The sequence below is a fragment of the Pyxicephalus adspersus genome, chromosome 5 (genome assembly GCF_032062135.1).
Source record: "Pyxicephalus adspersus chromosome 5, UCB_Pads_2.0, whole genome shotgun sequence".
NCBI lineage: Eukaryota > Metazoa > Chordata > Amphibia > Anura > Pyxicephalidae > Pyxicephalus > Pyxicephalus adspersus.
The window spans coordinates 111744961-111764830 of record NC_092862.1 but is presented as its reverse complement, the minus strand read 5'-3'; the positions used below and the strand labels follow the sequence as shown (position 1 = coordinate 111764830).

Sequence of the window (19870 nt, the reverse complement as noted above, 5' to 3'; positions counted from 1 at the left end):
GGGATTTAAAGGCAAACCACAGGAGCTTGAATTTGATTTTAAAGTGAAATGGAAGCCAGTGAAGGCAACTACAAAAAGATGCAGCAGAAGAGGAACGGTGGGAAGGATGGGTAAGTCTGGCTGTTGCATTTATAATAGATTGTAGAGGAGAGAGTCGGGTTAGTAGAATACCAGACAGGGGGCTGTTACAGTAGTCCAGACGAGAGATGATAAGAGTGTGTACAAGGAGTTTGGTGGTCTCTGGGGACAGGTAGGGGCAGATTTTGGAGATGTTGCGTAGGTGAAAGTGACAGGACCTGGAAATGTTCTGAATATGAGGGGTAAAGGAGAGGGCAGAATCAAAGGTGACACCAAAGCAACGTGCCTAAGTGGAGGGACAAATGACTGTGTTAACAGTTAGGAATATGTCAGGGGGAGATTTGAAATTTGAGGGGGAAGATGATGAGTGGCTGACAGGCAGCATGAAACCTTGTCCAGGACTAAGGTTATGTTACTGCTTACTATATGCTCATTGTCAACTGAGTTAGGAGCCCAGGAACACTTACAAATGTTTAAGATAAGCATTTTCTGTGCTTTAGTAAATGCCTTAAACTGCTATAAGAGCGTTTTCCTAGTGGTGTCTTGCACAGAAACTGAAGGGATATAGGAAGCAGAAACACCTTCATTTTTGCAAAGGCTGACAAAATGCCTATTTAACAGTTAAAATTTGCTTAGCAGCCATTTGGAAAGTGTTCTCAATTAACCCCCCTAGCGGTGTTCCCAAGTGTGGCTCGAGGTAAAAAAAACAACATGCAAAAAGCGGTAACCTCGAGCTACACTCGGGGTAGCTAAAAACTATTAAAAAATCACACTTACTTTGTACCATCGCGTCCCCCGGCGTCCTGTCCGATGGATCACATCCTTGAGCGGCGTCCTCCTTCTCCAATCTTCAGCCGGCTAATCCAGTAACATTGCCCGGGGTTTACCCGGTGACATCCGTGCATGCGCCGGTGCGGGAGGGAGGTGCAAAGGGAGGTTCAAATAATTTTGTATTAGATTCAATACAAAAAATTTAGAAGAAAAAAAGAAATCTTTATTTAACCTCCCTAGTGGTTCATTTTTTTCCGGTTTTATATGTCTAAAAGCGGTACATTGTTTTTCATGAAAATTTATTTTACAGTATAATATAATAGTATGAGTGTAATAAAGTTTGAAACACAAAATCATGTAAAAATAATAAATTGAATAAAATAAAAAATCTATATATATTTTTTTTAAATACATATTATGCTCATACTAATATATATATACTGTAAAATAAATGTTCTTGAAAACAATGTACTGCTTTTACACATATAAATCCAATGTATTGCATTCAATACAGTTATTTTGTATTGAATGCAATACAAATGGATTTTGAATTTCCCACCCCGCCCCACCGGCAACATACACACGCACCGATGTCACCGGGAACTCCCCAGTGACTCATCGGGTGCAGAAGCCGGCTGGAAGAAGATGGAGATCCCGGCGATGGATGACTCGGGACGGTGGCGGATCAGGTAAGGCTCCATTTACTATTACCTCCCATAGGATTACCTACCCTGAGTGTGACTCCGGGTTACCGCTTTTAGAAACTTTTTTCTACCCTGTGTCACACTTGGGGTTACCTATACCTATTACCTATATATATAATTATACATGCTACTGTACAGTTAAATATTACAGTTTTCAGTATTTTTATGCACTTTTGTTTTAACAGATTTTTTCTTTATTTAAAGTTTATTATTAAATGTATTAAATATTGGTCATTTAGTTTGTGCGTAAAAAATGGACAGAATCGGAACGCCAGGGGGATTAGGTCTATAGAAGAGGTTGTGCAGCCTACCACTCATGGGACAGTGCACATAGCAGCTTATTTTCTGTACACATTTTTAATCCAGGAAAGATATCCCTTTTTACCTATTTGTGTAATTTGCTAAACTCCCTTGATAATTACTATAAAACTGAGAATATTATTTAGCATAATACAAACAGTAACAGCATTCAATTCTCAACCCTTATGTTTGACAGGTTTTCTAGCTGTAAAGTGTGAACCCTAATAGTTGCAACCTTTTTTGAAAAATGAGTACACACAAATTGTTTGCTGTTGCTTTTGTTTTGTGATAACAGTGGACACTGCCTGCAGAGTGTGTGTTGGCATGTCTTCTTGTAGTGTCAGCCAGGGCAAATGACAAATGAAAAGCTGTTGCTTAGATAAATGTGTTAGTTTTTATTGATGAGCACAGGAGTAAGATCACTAAGGCCAGTGTACTGCAGACTACTTATGACAGATCACAGATGGTTTTAGGGAAAGTGATTTTTCAATTACAGTCTTTGGAAGTGGGGAGGAAACTAGAGTGTTTGGAGGAAACACAAATACGTTGAAAACATGCAGACTTCTTACATATAAAGGCCCAGATTTAATAAAGCTCTTCAAGGCTGGGGAGGATACACTTTTATTAATGAAGCTGGGTAATCCAGCAAATCTGGAATGGATTTCTTACAATCATTTGCTATTTGTTAGCAAATGTTTTCAATCCTGGAACAGATCCATTCCAGTTTTTTTTGGTTGTTTTTTTGATCACCCAGGTTCACTGTTAAAAGTGTATCCTCTCTAGTCTTGGAGAGCTTTAATAAATCAGGCCCAATATATTGGCCAGGATTAAGATAGAACTTTTGTGAACACAAGTTAACAATAATATCTTTTTTTTAAAAAGTATTTATGAAGTATTGTCGCTTGTAGAGATGAAATTGAAGTAGAAGAAAATAACTTTTGAAGTTGGTGTCAGAAAGTCAAAAATTTGTGAATAGATTTTTTTTTTGTCTATGATCTGTCTATGATTGTTCTTTGACCAATGAATTTTTAAGTTAATTGCAGAGCCCCAGAACATGGTAAAGTCACCAAATTTGTGGAGTATAGCAGGCAGACTTGAGGGAACACGTCCTAAAAAACATGATTTTTAGGGGTTTTTTTTCAGAAAATAAAAGTTAAGTATAGCCTTCAGTTTTTTTAATTGATTGCAAAGGCCCCAAATAGTATTGACCAGGATTGTTGTGGGGGGACAGGGGGTTCTGTAAGTCAAAGCTAAAGTAAAGGTGAGAAAACGCACTGGTAAAGCCTGCAAAGGAGTTTTCCAGTGGAATTTTGCTCATTAACAGCTCATTGCTTACATTTACAATAGTTTTTGTTCCAAGTCATTTAATACTATTTCTTTATTTGTGACATTTTCATTAATTTACAAATTTGACTCTAAAGTGTGTGGTAACCCAGTTTTTGGTAGGGAGAAATGGGCAATACAAAATAGTACTAGGGTGTTTTATTATATAACTTGGTGGACCAGATAACTTTGCATTACTTCTGTGATTTAGCTGAAGCAGCTACTAATGAATGAGCTTTTCTTTATTCATGTTTCTATAAAATATAAGACTATATCTTGTGTGTTGTAAAGAATGTGGGAAAGAATGCTATAGTTAATGCATAAAAAAAGTGTCGTAATGTGGGCAAAATGGACATTTTAATTATAATGATACAAAGAATCCAAAACAAATTATGATGTTCCCATGACCAACATGGTTCCAGAGTTAGAGAAACTAAGTGACAGCAAATATTTTGATTGATATGATTGGGTAATATGAATGAGTAGGTTGACTAAGATGATAGGTAAAGCTAAAATTATTATTTATTTATAATAATATTTTTTAAATTATCTTAATTCCCATAGTTATGCCTAAACCTATTTTAGAACTCACAACCAGTTAGCCTTTTAATCAAATTTGAATAGATATGTTTCTGGTGCTTATATACACTTTTTTATTATTGAATCCGGAATATGCTTAGCTGATATCAACAAAATTTTTATTTTGCTTTAAAAATATTTAGTTTGCCTGGTTCAATCTGTGGTGGGATTTTAAGAGTAAGTATTGTTTTCCCAGGGCTAGATGTAAGATTAGTCTTAGTGGTATGAAACATTTGTATAACCTAGAATTAAAAAATGTTCTATGTACATCTGTGTGTGCATTTTATATATATATATATATATATATATATATATATATATATATATATATATATATATATATATAACAGTATAATAATAGTATGAGTATACTGTGCATTTTATATATATATATATATATATATATATATATATATATATATATATATACATATATATATATAATCACTATGTGGATGTTAGATTACAGTTACCTTGTTTTACTACAACTATCCCTCAGTATTTATATCAGCGCCATGTTCAGTGCTTGTATGGCTTTTGCTGTTAGGATTTCATTAGCATCCTGACACATATATATATGGTTTCCTTGTGTTTTGCCAGCAGTCGTAATCCTGGAACATCCTGTTATCGATATACTAATTATACCTATCTGTATTTTAGAGGCAGATGTGTGCAGTTGTTATTGCCTGCACCAAAGGTTATACAATCAACTTTACTGTATGAAGATTATTTATTAGGATATTACCTAAACTGTATTTTACTGCACATACAAATGCTCTATACTTGTGATAGATATGGATACTAAAATTTGAATTTACATGGAGATTCGGACTTGCTTTGGGATTGACTGAATAATTGAACAGTAGTGTTTTTCAGAAAATACCTGTAACCCTGAGGCCAGAAGGGAAACATTGACAAAATAAGGTTGTTTGACATTCTTCAAATGGCTGTTGGCACAAAAGAATATGAATTTTTGCTTAGTAATGCATCCTGTTTTGTCATGAATAAATGTAAGATATATGTGATATGCTTCTGAACATGTGAAGCCCTTAAAAGATAATACAATGTACTAAAAATTGGTTATGTTTTCTGTTAGTTTAGCATGTTAGTGCTTAGATTTATGCAGATAGTGGGTGCTATTTTTGGTTGTTTTGATCACAACTATTGCAATTTATAATGATGAGCACCTTTCACAAATCAAAATATATTTGTTAAAAAATCAGATAAGACATACCATACTCTTCTTAGCCCCCTCTTTCTATACTGGCAGAGCGAGTTGGGGGCCCCAATTTTCATCTTCTGTAGTTATCTTACATATACACATCTCCCTACCCTGTGACTGGACAGAAAAACTGAAGGAACTCACTAATATGCTCACCTTTTGTCATGCTGCCCTTTCCTTCAATCAACATGCATATTAAACTTCAGCACATTTGATTGGCAATTTCTCCTTATTCTCCCACCACCAGTCTGAGCTTAGCTGTACAGGGAGTGTAAAAGGCAGACACCAAAATTAGGTACTTACACTGTTTGTTTTTTAAAAATGCAAAGCTGCATAATTTGTGTCTTTTTTAATTAACCAGCACTCAGTTTAAAAAAAAAAACTTGCATACATGTAGACATGTATGTGAAAGGAAAAGCAGAAAACAGGAAGGAACAAAAATTTTTGTTATTACACAGTATTTATATTGTGCCGACATATTACGCAGCACTTTACAAAGTCCATAGTCATGTCACTAGCTGTCCCTCAAAGGGGCTCACAATCTAATGTCTCAACCATAGTTATATGTCTTTAATACAGTCTAAAAGGTCAATTTTGGGGGCAAACCAATTAACATAACTGCATGTATTTTTGAATGTGGGAGGAAACCCACTCAAACACGGTGATAACCTGCGAACTCCATGCTAACCTCTGAGCCACCGTGCTTCCCTAAATGACAACTTCCACTTTAAGATTCTTACCTTTATATTGAAGTTTTCACGCTCATGGTATATTTGATGCATGGTTGAATGCATGCGAACATGCCATTAATATCTTTGATGATGAATCCATTAGATGTGCAAAACTCATGCATTTTGTGTACTTGCTTAGAGGCTCTATCTGCCTTGCCAAGTTCCATACATCTTGCTCAAATTTGAAAAACGATGTGCCTTTGTTTTTCTCGGCATTATACATTGGCACAGTCAGACACTTCCTCAAAGCGCATCAAGATGTCTCACTGTTTTCATCACAGAACAGCAATGAATGGCTTCCTTTGCTGAAATGTTGCTTTATAAAACACCTGGCCACTTGCCATGTCTAAGCAGCAGAAGAACAATACTACAAACACCAGTTATTTACATCTCTGCTCACTGTGCGCATACATTTGCAGCTGTGATGTTGACTACAAAGTTAAAGCCCTGGGAAGACAAAAGATATCCCAGGCACTGGCTACTTTAGTCCTCCATCTGTGTGGAAATCTGTCATTGTACAAAAAAAAATGGGGGATCCAGTTTATCAGGATTAGTGTGTTAGAATTTCAAATGCTGAGTACAAATATCAATAAATGGATAGACACATTAGCTTGTAATTACCTTGGCTTATTTAAAGGGTAATTCACACTTTCATAATAAAAATATTGATATAAATACATAGATACATACAAGGATTGTGACAGTAATTGTTCAGATCCTCACTACTATTTTCTGTGCAGTGCCTTTAAAAAAAACCCAACAAGGTTCAAAACAAATAGCATCTCTACTAGAAGAAACATCACATATGTTCCGCTTACATCGGGTACTAGAGCCAGGGATGTAGCAGGCCATGGTATGTAAACTCTATATAATGGCCCATCAATACTTAGAGGCTCTATCTGCCACCTTTATTTCTTAGGTACAGGTTGTGGGAAAGGGGGAGATGATTAAATATCTCTACTTTATAAATGCAGTCATCTCTTTGGATTTCCTGCCTTTTATTAAATAAACAAAAAAGAATATGTGACCCCTTAAGGGTGATTGTTGAAATATCAGGAAAGCCATATTCTTAGTACTGAAAAAAGACTTAGTTATATGGGTTATATGTTATATGTATGTTGTATGTTATATATTTATTTTTTCTTAGTTATATGAGTTTTGAAAGAATAAATAGGGAATTCCTGGCATAGGCACTTAATTAAAAGAATTTCAAATTTATTCAAAGTAGTTTCCATAAACCACAACAGAAAATAAAATACAAAAAACACATGGGCAAAGATAATGTAGAAACTTTGACAGAGATTACTAAAAATAGGCTAGCAAAAAACGTATCCAAAGCGTCTTGCGGATGAAACAGCTTCTTCAGGGGGTAGGTAACCAAAAGAAAGCTATAAAGAACTCGGCAGCTTTTAAAAAAAAAAAAAAAAAAAAACAGCAAATCAGAAAAGGGGAAACCCTGATGAAGGCTCAAGTGTCATCAAGCTCAGCCATTCAGCACTAGAGGTGAATAGGGAGACTCGTCCTCATTTGTCCTCTAGTGCCTGGGGATCCCACACTGTCAGAAGTCCCACGGCTGCGCTCATGTTATGAATGCAGCTGTAAGGGTTTTTTTTTACCCCTTTACTCATTCCCCGGGGTGGGGAGGCAGAGATCTGGGAGTCACCTTATTAACCTCCCTGGCAGTATGAATAATGATGATTTTTAAATGTAAAAGCGGTACATTTAAAAATCCTCATTATTTTAAATTTCCCGCCTACCATCTCCATGGTCCTGCCTCCTACCCAGGCATTTGCGAACAAATGGGCCAACGTTTACACACCGGGGACACAGATGCCGTGCATCGCGGGAGGACACCGCAGGCACTGCTGGAGAATGCCGCTGGAACGTGGGAGTTTTAATCTCCCTGGAAATTCCAGTGTGACTCAGGGTTACCACTTTTGATATGGAAAATCCACCCCGAGCCACACTCGGGAATACTTCCAGGGAGGTTAGAGGGGGCTTTCAGATTCCAAAGAATTTAATTTCAATGGAAGCTTTATAAAAAAACTTAAAAACACTTGTAAAAGCATCAATTGAATTCAATGGGAGCTTTCATTCACATTTTTAATTGTTTATAAATGCTGGAAAACGCCCCACTAAAATCAATGGATGCATTTTCCCACGTTTTTAAAGGTAGCAAGGAGCCTTATCTATAAAGCTCAAAAACATGTCTCAAGGAAACTTCACACTAGTCTACACTGGTGAAGATTAGCACATTGGAATGCATGGAAATTTCAAACATGGGTTTTTAAATGCTCAGGTTAAACTGTGCTTAAAGGACAATGTTCTCCTAAAGCTGCAAGGCTTACAGCAAAAAAACACAAGAACACAGTAAAAATGTAAATTGGGATGTGAAATATCCAGACACATGAGACATGTTGAGTTATAGGATTATTTCCCAATGGGCACACTATGAGCATGAACCTGTTTTTGTGTGGGTCTCCTCTGGTTGCCTTCATTTCCGCAGGGAACCTAAAAAACCATGTTGATCAGATTTCCAGCAAACTGCCCCCTGTTTTTTTTTTTTTAGACATGTAGAGATGTTGGATTGCTAGCTTCCTATTCCAGAGAACTATGGTTTCCAGGAAACTCTTTGCACTACAATAAAACACTCATTAGATATTTTAAAATTCATATGATATTGCAAAATTCTAACAAATCTGGACACATAGGATTAAAAATCCCCCGTCACCCCAACAATTTTTTGGCCCCTCACCCCTAGTCATTTAGTATGGTAAACTATAAGGCCCATATCAGCTCTAGCTTTTACTCCACTTCAGTTTCCCCAAACCTCCCCTCTAAGAAGAGATATCCACTAAGACACACAGAATAAACTTTATTAATATATGAAGAGATCAGCGGAACTTTCTATTTTATAATTTAGACTACAAAACTAAATATTAAAATAATGCATTGTTTAAAGAAATAGACCCTCACAAAAGATTACTTAGTTTTGTACAGCATTGTAAGATAAAAGATCACTATAAGTAAAAATATGCATTTTTTTATATTATGAAAACCTTCCTGTGGACACATACATGCTCCCATGGAAGTTGAGCCATATAGTTTTACTTTTGTGACCATTTTGGAAAAAGTCTGTGCACTTTTCATTGAGATTGCTATTTATATTCCAACTTGAGAAAAGGCAACAAGAGTGACAATGCTGACACTGAATGACATAAGTGTTGTTACCCAAGGAAGGAAATAAAAAAAAAAAATGACATTATGTAATAGCATATGTGGTTTGTGAATATGCACCTAGATACACATCCTGGCTTTTTCAGGTCCTCTAGGCACTGTTTGTTAGATCTTAGTATATCCTAAGCTTACAACCACGCCATGTTTCCTTTACTGATGCTTCATGCTTGTTCTGCACAGTAATGATCTTCTTTCATGACAGTTCCCTGTGATCTCATAATTAGGTGGGTGTAGCCATACTATGTGATTTACAGTATATACGGATGTTATGCTCACACTGAAACAATCTGTATTATAGCAATAACATCTAGCTGAGTGATTCCATGAAAGCGATTTGTACTGTTTCGATGCATCGATGTTCAATGTTAGTTCTTAGAAGTTAAAGTCATAAATGAATAAAAAGATTTCCCAAGGAGAATGTGAAATTGTATGAAACATTATTTTCAAGTCAGCCATTTATTTCCTATATATAGACCAGCGAATTTGAACCTGTAAACAATGGCCTGCAGATGTTTATTATCGACTAGCGCTCAGCCTGGCTTCTTGCTTTATTGTGAGTGTAAGTAGTGCCCAGTGGGATAGGGAGAAACTATGCTTGGGATAAATGGTGTGAACAAAAGCCTTTAAACTGCTTTCTGCAGTTTATTTGTTGCCTACATTCAATTTGAGTGGAAATGGCTCACCTCTGCCACCTTCACAGCTGCACACAAGAGGAAAACAGCAGCTTTAATGCTTTGAAAATGCAAATGCTACCTCTTGCAAACAGTACTCACAAAGGTAGATGAGTGCATTGGGTTTACTGTAAATTTGGCTTTATAATTTTGTACTGCAGAACCCCTCAATGAATGTAGCTAGTCCAAAACATAAACATATTTTATTTTTATACTGTATATGTCCATCCTATACTGCACAATATAGAGGCACTTATCAACACTTTTTGTTACTCACATTCTATTTGTGCTCGTGTTTAGAGATTTTTATTTTTCCTTTTTTGCCCAAGAACCCAGTGTTGGCAATGTTTTAGGTTTGTTTGAAAACCCCAAAGCTAAAACGTAATATATTGTAGTTTGCCAGTCCTTGGTGTGGAGGCAGCATTTTTTTTCTTTTTTTGTTCATGCTTTTTTTTGCTTTATATTCACCTTGTAAGCCTGCAATTACCACATTCGATCTCCTTCTGTGTCTATATACTTTTCTCTGTTTACTTCAATTACATGGTAAAATATTAGGACAAGTAGTACAGTTTCTTTGTGCTTTCATTTAGGGTCAAAGAAAGTGACAGGGACACTTAGGTTCTGGTACAATCAACATTTTCTCCATTTGCTAAAAATGTTCCTAGCCTAAAATGTGAAAATGATGCTGTCAGGACTTATTGAGGGTTAAATTAGTTAATAAGTTATATATTCGTTTTTGAGGACCAGAACTGCATACACTGTGCCTAAAAAAGGAAAAACAGAAGGTTGTGCACTAGTCACCAATATTGGTTGTGAAAATCCTTTTTTCTGTTGGTATAACATGTACATTCAGCACCCCTTATTTGCCCTGGTGAGCTTCAGATTTTTGAACAACAAATTTTTTCTAGCAGAGTTACAGGAAGATTTTGTCTACCACTCCTACAGAATTTCACTAGGAACTCCTTCTTACTTTATTAGTCAAAAACAAATCCAATGTGTGGCCTATTGAATCCAGCCATTAGTAAATTATTTTCCCACTCCATTCTCTCGGGTCTTATAGCTTTGATTGAATTTAGGACATTACTAGCAGCCATATTGAATGAATTGATGAATTGCATTTTTTGTTCCTTTGTGGGAATGGCTGTAAATTGTACTACTGGGATTATAGGACTACTCTTGACATTTTTTCTCTCAACCTCTTTCTATAAATAATGACTTTTTTTTTTTCAGAAAAACATTCTTAATTTGATGCACAGCTTCCCTGAAAAAATTGAATGCAGCTTTCATGTCACGCAACAGAGTACACCAATTTGTCCAGAGCTTCAGCCGTTTATCACTGGTGAGTGGGTCCTTATGGCTGGATACAGTTCAAATATTCATCATGAATTACTGGAACACACAACTGAGGAATGCAGAGGCCACTTAACTGATGGAATGTTGGGAAAACTACAACAACTGCATGGTTTTATTTTTAGCTGGAGGAAGTCCCAGCGGAAAGATCAGTCTTGCCCAAAATCCTTTTTTCACCACCCTTTTAATAAGCTTAAAGGTTTACAAACTACCTAGATAAATGATGACATGCCTAATATATATATACTAGTAAGCCCCAAAAGAAGATTGTGATGTGTATCAAGAGAATTCATATTCTCATTCTTCTGGAAGGGGTTTGGATTTTTAATTTAAATGTTGTTACATACAGTATTTTTATACAGGAAATGGAAGCACGGTCTTTATATGTAATATACAGAAAATGGCTGCCCCTATGTACATATATTAGTGGATTGTACACTCTGTAAACTATTAACACTTTCATGTCTGAAATTTTTTTGAAGACATTAGATGACCTTTTTATCACAAGCTGACTTATAAAACAATAATTATATTTACAGGGACCTGCTAACTGGTTTAGGCACAATACCGACCTTGAACCCTGTGCTGTCCTGCAGTAATTATTTTACACCACAAAATGTCCTCAGTTTTCCTGGTTGAATGTTACCAAATATAACTCAACACAGAAGATTTAGAACATCAGGGATTTACTGTGGCACCCTTCAATCACAATTGAATATGCATCATTAAGTCAGTTCCACTCTCTGCATCATCAAAGATCACCCAAAACTTAAACAGACTAGGGGAGGAGAGGACATTTCACATTTTGTAACTAGCAAAAGACATACAGAATAGTATATTTCAATAGGAAATGGAGGGGGTACTTGTGGGTTGGAAGTCTCATTCCTTCCTGGGATGCTGTCATATAAGCTTCTAGTTAGGCACTAATTACTAATACACTGTTCTTTCACTTGGATTGCTGCTAGGAGATTGGCATACCACCTTCAATAATCATTTTAGACCAACCAGATGGCCCAGTAGAACTGTCAAAAAACCTGAGCTGCAGCTGCACAGCTCTGCATTGGTTGCCATGATACTCTGCAATCATTTTTCCTGAGCTTGCCGAGACTAAATAAACTCCTGTGTGCCTGCAAAGAGTTATGTGATCCTGGCCTGGCCAATCAAGATAGCCGAAGATCACAAGAAGGAAGAAGATAGCAGCGCCCTGTGAGGTAACGTGGACAGGTAAGTATGGTGGGGTTTGGTTCAGCTTTAATCTAAGCAGTCCATTGTAATCTGGTTATCTGTTATGTTCCTTTACTGTTTTTTTTTTTTGTTTTTGTTTTTTTTTGTAAGTCATAATTGAGCAGATTTTTTTTCCTTTCTTTTATGTCACCAGAACAGAAACAAAAGCAAATCTTCCCATAGAGACATAAACAGCGGTTAAAACGTGATTGAAGTTCTGATTTTTCATTAATTCTTTTAAGAGACATACAAAAAGCAATACATGTTGCAGTTACTATATCCTCCTTATCCTCTCATACCATCTTTCCTATGAATGTTGATAGATTGCTGTCTTTACAGACATTGTAAATCTATGGTAATGATCTCCACTCTCATTGTAAAGGCAGTGTCTGACTAATTAGGTCTAGGTTTTGCAAAGACTTCTTGCACTTGAAAGGAAAAGCTCCCATTTGGGAACATAAAGGTGAAGGAATTTCACACCTCTGCCTGACCATGCTAGCACTTAAATTGCAGTTTTACAGAAACATATGGTGGGCTTTTGCTGCTTGCCGTCTGTTTAATGTTTATATAAAATGTTATGCTTTGGTTTAATTGACTCTACAAGTAAAGTTTCTCAGTTAGGATTATTTTCTAGTGCGTTTATTCACTGCCTTTCTCGAGCTTTAATTGGCTTACATTTGTTCTTCTGCGCCTTATTAAAAAGAATGGTAGTGAAGTCCCTGTAACAAAAATATTTCACAAACTGCTAGGAGCTGGCATTTGGGGTTTAGTACTTAAAAATACCAGTAGAAGTATTTTAATAATAGCGAGTAATGAACTTCCACAGGATTGTATAAATTTTAATGGTTTCATAGTCAGTATGCAGATAAATTGTTTAATTTTATGAACTTGGTGACAATTATATTGTGCTGTGTTTTACTCCATTTTGAACAGATGCTTTTATGAAATTGACTGGCCAGTATACTTTGGACCTAGGTTTTCTAAATGAAAATAAATATATAACAAAACAACTTTTTAAAGGTGTATTGCAGCCAAATCTTTAGTCATGCACTCTTGCACAGTTTAAAGGATTTTCTTATAAACTGAAATTGCTTACTTTGATTTCACAGACAGGTTTTCCATTGTCTGTGAAGCTGCTGCAAGTGAGAAAGTCCCCCTTTTTTTCTGGAAGTAGGATATCCAATATTATCAAACTTTCCCCACTCAACCTTACTGTCCCTGAACTTTTATGGAATTTTAAACCTTTCAGTCATGAAGGCTCGGCATCACGTATAGGTGTTACTTAGTGCAGTCTGCCAGTGTTTCTCAACCAGGGTTCCTCCAAAGATCCTAAGGGTTCCTTGATTAATCTGTGCTTCTCAGATCTGAATAAGTGAGACAAATGATCATTTTTGCTATCTTTAAGGATGGCATTCTCCCCCCCTGATCACCATTCTAATATCATGTGAGCTAAAAAAATTATAGCAGAAATTCCATGAAGACTTTAAAGTTATTTCAAGGGTTCCCGCATGTTAAAATGGTCAACAAAGGCTGCTCTAGACTGTGTATTCATTCATCCATTTGTCAAGCTTTTTGCTTTTTTGTATAGCTCTTCCCATGAACTATTCCTTGGTCTGCATCAGGGCTGAGGGCTCTTGAGAAGAATTCTGAGGTAAGGTGCAGTGATATTTTCAGGAAGCCAAGCACAGCACCCTACCAGCCATTATATATTGAGAAATCTGATATGTTTTGCTGATCATGTCCTTTATATGTTAGATGTACTGTATCTAAAGATAAGATAAATAGAATTGGGAAGAAGAAAAGTTTACCCAGTCAATTTTACATTGGCATTCTGTCAAAATATGCTATTTTATTATTGCTTTTAAATTGTTTTAGAATTGTTTGTCTAATTTTAAGAAAACGTCATGTAGTTCATGGCTAGCTTTACACATTTGACAGCCAAAAAAAATAACAGCAGTGGGGTCTTGAGGACAGGAGTTTCGGGCCCTTTGCTGTTCTACTGAACAAAAACATGTTTTGTTGCTCCCTGTCTCACTACTTTCTGTATTTGGGTAACAAAGCACACTCACTATATTGTATCCATCAAAAGTAAGTTTTGTCACTCCTAGGCAGGTCTAAAAAACCCCCCTCCTCACCTCCCTTTTCAGAGTGAGTGGGTGAAAGTAGCTGCGTATGCTGCTCCTAGATATGATGTAAGATCCTCTGCTTCTTTCTTTGCAATGTATTGTCCTGAGTGCTGCAGAGAATGTTCCACATAGTAGCATGAGCAACTGTTAGCTGCAGCATTCTGTGATCTCTCGTCATTTTGATGACATTCTCGGGGGTGCTTCCAGAACACCCTAGGCATTCGGAAAGTGAGTTGAGTAATGCTTGATGTAATTCATCCTAAAAACAAATTAAATCTTTATCATTAGGTGGCGAGTCTACAGGTAAATGAGTTTGAAAGAAGAGTTTGAGGATTTAGGTTGGTTTTTGCTGTTGAAATGATTACTGTACATTATTTTGCACAATGATGATATGTTTTGTGTTAAATTGTCTTGTAGTAATTGAAAGCAAAACCAACAAAAAGCAATCTAATTCTTTCCATTACCTAAATAAAGAATAAGCTTTCACCTTACTTTTAATGGTTATAATCATTTGTAAGTTTAATAACTAACGAAGTGCTATTATTTGTCTAACATGAACAGAAGGAAGAATCACTAGGAGTCACCTGGCAAATTATGTTTCTGGGGATCATCTGTGTTACATATGTGGACCACCTCCAATGATTGAGGCCATGTGCAAACAGCTCGAGGACCTCCATGTGCCCAGAGAACAGATTTACTTTGAAAAGTGGTGGTAGAAGAAAGATGCTAAAAGAGCCAAATGCTGACTGAAGTACCAGAGATGATAAGCTGGAAGCAAGTTTGTTCTGTTCTCAGGGAGAAACACTAAAACAAATATATCTGAATAGAGTTACTGTTAACTGAAGAACATAGCCATCACTCCGTGATTGTTATTACGATGAGTTAAACAGTCCACAAACTGAAAAGCAAAGGAAATCAATGTAGAATGTTTTATAAGCAATGTTTTACCTGCTGTCTTTTATTTAAATATAATTTGTAAAATTGTACTAAATCTTGGCATCTGAGTCATCATATATACTGGGGTTTTAAAAGTTTACAGAAAAGTGCTGGCTGAAAGTATTTCAGGTCACTTAGGTCCTGAAACTATTATAGCCTTCAGCTACACAGGTCAGGCAGTAGTCTGAAAATCTGATATGCATCCCTGCAACCCCAAGAGGTTAATCAACATGCCTCAATGGATTCATGAACGACCAGCTGGGAACAACCATTGAGATCTCCTATGAAACAGCACAACAGATGCTACTTGCTCATCCTGCACTCTATTGAACAGATTGGTACATGGGACACATCCAGCAGAAGAAATAAGCATGTCTTCCTATATTATACCTAATATGAGGGAAAGAAGTATTTGATCCCCATGCTGATTTTGTACGTTTGCACTCTGACAAAGAAATGACCAGTCTATAATTGTAATGGTAGGTTTATTGTAGGTGTGAGAGACAGAATAACAACAAAAAAACCCTCAAAAACCAAGTGCTCCAAAGTCAAGAGCTTGATGTGCATTGTAATGAGCGAAAAAGGTATTTGATCCCCTATCAACCAGCAAGATTTCAGGCTCCCAGGTATCCTCACTCTAACGAGCTGAGATTAGGAGCACCCTCTGTAAGGGAGTGCTCCTACTCCAAGCATGTTACAGTACCTGTATAAAAGACACCTGACCACAGAATCAATCAATCAGATTCCAAACTAGCCACCATGGCCAAGACCAAAGAGCTGTCTAAGGATGTCAGAGACAAGGTTGTAGACCTACACAAGGCTGGACTGGGCTACAAGACTTATTGTCAAGCAGCTTGGTGAGAAGGTGACAGTTGGCGCAATAATTTCCCAATTGGGAAACAAAAAAAAAAATAACTGTCAATCTCCCTCGGTCTGGGGCTTCATGCAAGATCTCTCCTCGTGGAGTTGCAAAGATCATGAGAACGGTGATGAAGCAGCCCAGAACCACACGCAGGTAACTTGTCAATGATCTCACGGCAGCTGGGACCATAGTCACCAAGAAAACAATTGGTAACACACTGCGCCGTGAAGGCCTGGAATCTTGCAGAGCCTGCAAGGTCCCCCTGCTCAAGACTAGTGTTGGTGTTCGAATTCGGGTTGTCCCCAATAGGGCTGTTTGAATTCAGATAGACACGACCCGAAAAACACGGGATTCGACTTTACAAATTCGTGTGTAAAAATATGTTAAAAAAAAAGAGGCTTTAATGTTAAATTTATTGGATGGGTGTGATTTGTGTAACTAACTTTTAAATTTTTACAGGTTATCCAACAGTGACAGGATGATTCTCAGTGTGGGATCCCCGGGCACTAGAGCTTAAATGGGGACAAGTCTTCCCATTCATCACCTCTAGTGTTCTGTGATTGGCTGAGGAAAGGTTAACCCTGAGGACAGCTCAGCGTCATCAGGATTTTCCTTTCCTCAGCCAATCACAGAGAACTAGAGGTGAATGAATGGAGAGACTTTACCCCATTTAGCCTCTAGTGCCCGGGGATCCCGTGGGACTCCTGTGTTCTTGGATAGAGAATCTCTATTCAAGAACACATACTATAGTTACCCTAGGCTACTGTAGTTATACTAGGCTGTCAGCTCTGCTCCCCTGATTGCTCTTGCTGTTCTGCACAGTCCTGAAAAATAACCCAAATTTTCCCCCCATTGACTTTCGATCACCCGAACAATATCCCCCTATTCGATCGACACTGTTCAAGACAGCACATGTACAGGCCGGTCTGCAGTTTGCCAATGAACATCTGAATAATCCAGAGAAGAAATGGGTGAAAGTGTTGTGGTCAGATGAGACCGAAATTGAGATCTTTGGCATCAACTCAACCCGCCGTGTTTGGAGGAGGAGGAATGCTGCCTATGACCCCAAGAACATCATCCCCACCATCAAACATGGAGGTGGACACATTATGCTTTGGTGGTATGTTTCTGCTAAGGAGAAAGGACACCTTCACCGCATCAAAGGGACAATAGTTAGGGCCATGTACCCGTCAAATATTGGGTGAGCACCTCCTTCCCTCAGCCAGAGCATTGAAAATGGGTCGTGGATGGGTATTCCAGCATGACAATGACCGAAAAAACACGGCCAAGGCAACAAAGGAGTGGCTCAAGAAGAAGCACATGAAGGTTTTGGAGTGGCCTAGCCAGTCAACCCTGGTTGATAGGGGATCAAATGCTTATTTCACTCATTACAATGCACATCAAGCTCTGACTTTTGAGTACTGGGTTTTTGAGAGTTCTTGTTGTTATTCTGTCTCTCACACCTACAATAAACCTACCATTACAATTATAGATTTATGTGCTATATTATAATTAAGTAATTTCTGTGTCAGAGGGCAAATGTACAAAATCAGCACGAGGATCAAATACTTCTTTCCCTCACTGTATATGTAAGGGAAACTGTTTCACACTGTCACATTCCAACGTATAATTTGGAGAAAAATCAACATAGGAACACAATGGGAATGTCTTTCTATCATTTTAGAAAATAATGAAACCTGATAAGTTCTGACTGGCTATTGCATGGTACCTTTTTGACTAATTGTAGCCCCAAACAAAAAGTCAGATGAACATCAGAGGATTGTCACTGGAAATAATCTTTTTTTAACCTTTCCAATGACAAATAAACAAACAAACAAGAGCTTTATACACAGCATCATTCTGTTACAAGATTTATGGCATTACTCTACTTGCAATGTATCCTAATAAAGTGTTTTGGCACTTACTTTAAAACATTTTGCTGCACCCCCCCCCCCCCCCCTTATCCCTGGTTGTCCCTGCATACTATGGTCTCTGCTAGGATGCCCCTTCCATACATTCCATGGAATTTCATGGCTACAAGCTTTTAGTGCAGTTTTAGCACTTTCATACCTCCCCCTGTGTTAATGGAAACTCAATGTGCAAATTTTAACACAAGTGCTGGATGAGTGTCCGCCTGCCGTGTCTTTTTGTTCTTGGAAGCATTTACACTTCCATTTTCCCTAAATTCACCATTATTCTGTATATAAGAGAACACCTAAAAATTCCACCATGCCAATATGTGGATTGTTTGAATACATAAAAAATAGCATATTCCTGGTAAAGGTAGAAAGGAGATGATTTCCAACTAGGCAAGATGTTTTCATGAGTTATCCAATGTTCCCTTGAATAGAATGTAATATGTGGAAGAGGAAACAGATTGAGAATGCACAATACACCATGTGGGAAGACAATGATAGTAAGAGTGAGTACAAAAGATGATTTTAAAGAAAGTTTCGGAGGTAATTTAGATCTGAGTGCGGTAAACACAGAATAGGTACTCCACTGTTCATATACTCCAAAGGCAAATCAATCACAGGCAAGGCTTTTAGACAAGAGATAGCTGTTTCTATAGAGAACAGAGAAAAAGCACCTAAAGCACATCACAAATGTCCGTAAATGCTGGAAACTGGCAATTATACACAACAAACATACCATCATTATGCAGTAATACTTGCATGATCTTCTGATGATTTCATCTAAATTAACATTCTTAGTTTTGTCCAAAATAATTTTCTTTTGTTTTGAGACGAGTGGGGAACCCCTGAGGGGTTTTGTGTCTTGGTATGCTTTTTGGGGAGACTACCTTCATTTCTTGTTGGGAAATCACAGCAGATATTATTGTCTATATTGTAACTGACAGCTGACTTTTCGGCTATTATCCTTTTGTCGCAGGGACAGAAAGTAAGGTGGAATCTCTCCAATGGAGTCACACGCAATAACAAAAAAAAAGTAGTTACTTTTCCCAGGTCTAAATTACATCATTTTATTTACTTGTATTTATGTAGCCCCAACATATTATGTCCATATGTCATATCACTAACTGTCCTTCAAAGGGATTTACAACCTAAGTCAGTCTATCTTGGTCATATGTCAATAACACAGACTAAGGATCATTTTTTTTTTTTTTTGTGAGGCAAAGCCATGTTTTTGGGGTGTGGGAAGAAAAAGAAGCAAATACAGGGAGAACATACAAATTCCTTGCAGATAGTGTCAAGCACTGCGAAGTCAAGGGTGCTAGCCACTGAGCCAAATGTGATTATATACATGCAACTTAACCAGAAATTATAACTTTGTATTTGCAGGATATCACCTATTAATATTATTATGGCTAATTATGTGTTTATGTAGTAGGTCAAAATCACATGAACACAGTCATTGCTGAAATAAAGGGCTGCTCAGAAGTCTATTTAAATGCAGCCAGCCGAGGCAGGTTTTTCCCCAGACAAGCTGGTTGATAAGTTCATGGATCTCTCAAAGATATGAGAATATATTGCTGATCTGGCCAAAAAATTTTGACTGACCTGTAATTTTTACATTTATACATATTCTGTTGTGGGCCTATCACAGATAGCTGATTGCATATCTCATTCTAAAGAATACCTAATTACCTGGATGTAAAGCTAATATTTTGGTTTCAGTCAAACTAAACAAACAAACATGACAATTAGCTGAACCCCTAAGCTGGATACTCTTTCTGGGTCAGTTATTCAGAAGGCAAAAGAGAAAAAGGCAGAGAATCAGAACAACAACCAGGTA

General features: G+C 37.2%; 1 protein-coding gene across 2 annotated transcripts in view; it reads left to right on the top strand.

The window, feature by feature from the left end:
• Nucleotides 1-15307, top strand: part of OXNAD1 (oxidoreductase NAD binding domain containing 1) — a 58185-nt gene extending 42878 nt beyond the window's left edge. For both annotated transcript variants that reach the window (XM_072412449.1, XM_072412451.1), the window contains 2 exons: nucleotides 10847-10955; nucleotides 14878-15307. In XM_072412449.1, the coding sequence (XP_072268550.1) occupies nucleotides 10847-10955; nucleotides 14878-15032 (264 nt within the window). In that variant the 3' untranslated portion in view covers nucleotides 15033-15307. The remainder of the gene's footprint in view (nucleotides 1-10846; nucleotides 10956-14877) is intronic.
• Nucleotides 15308-19870: the final 4563 nt, after the last annotated feature.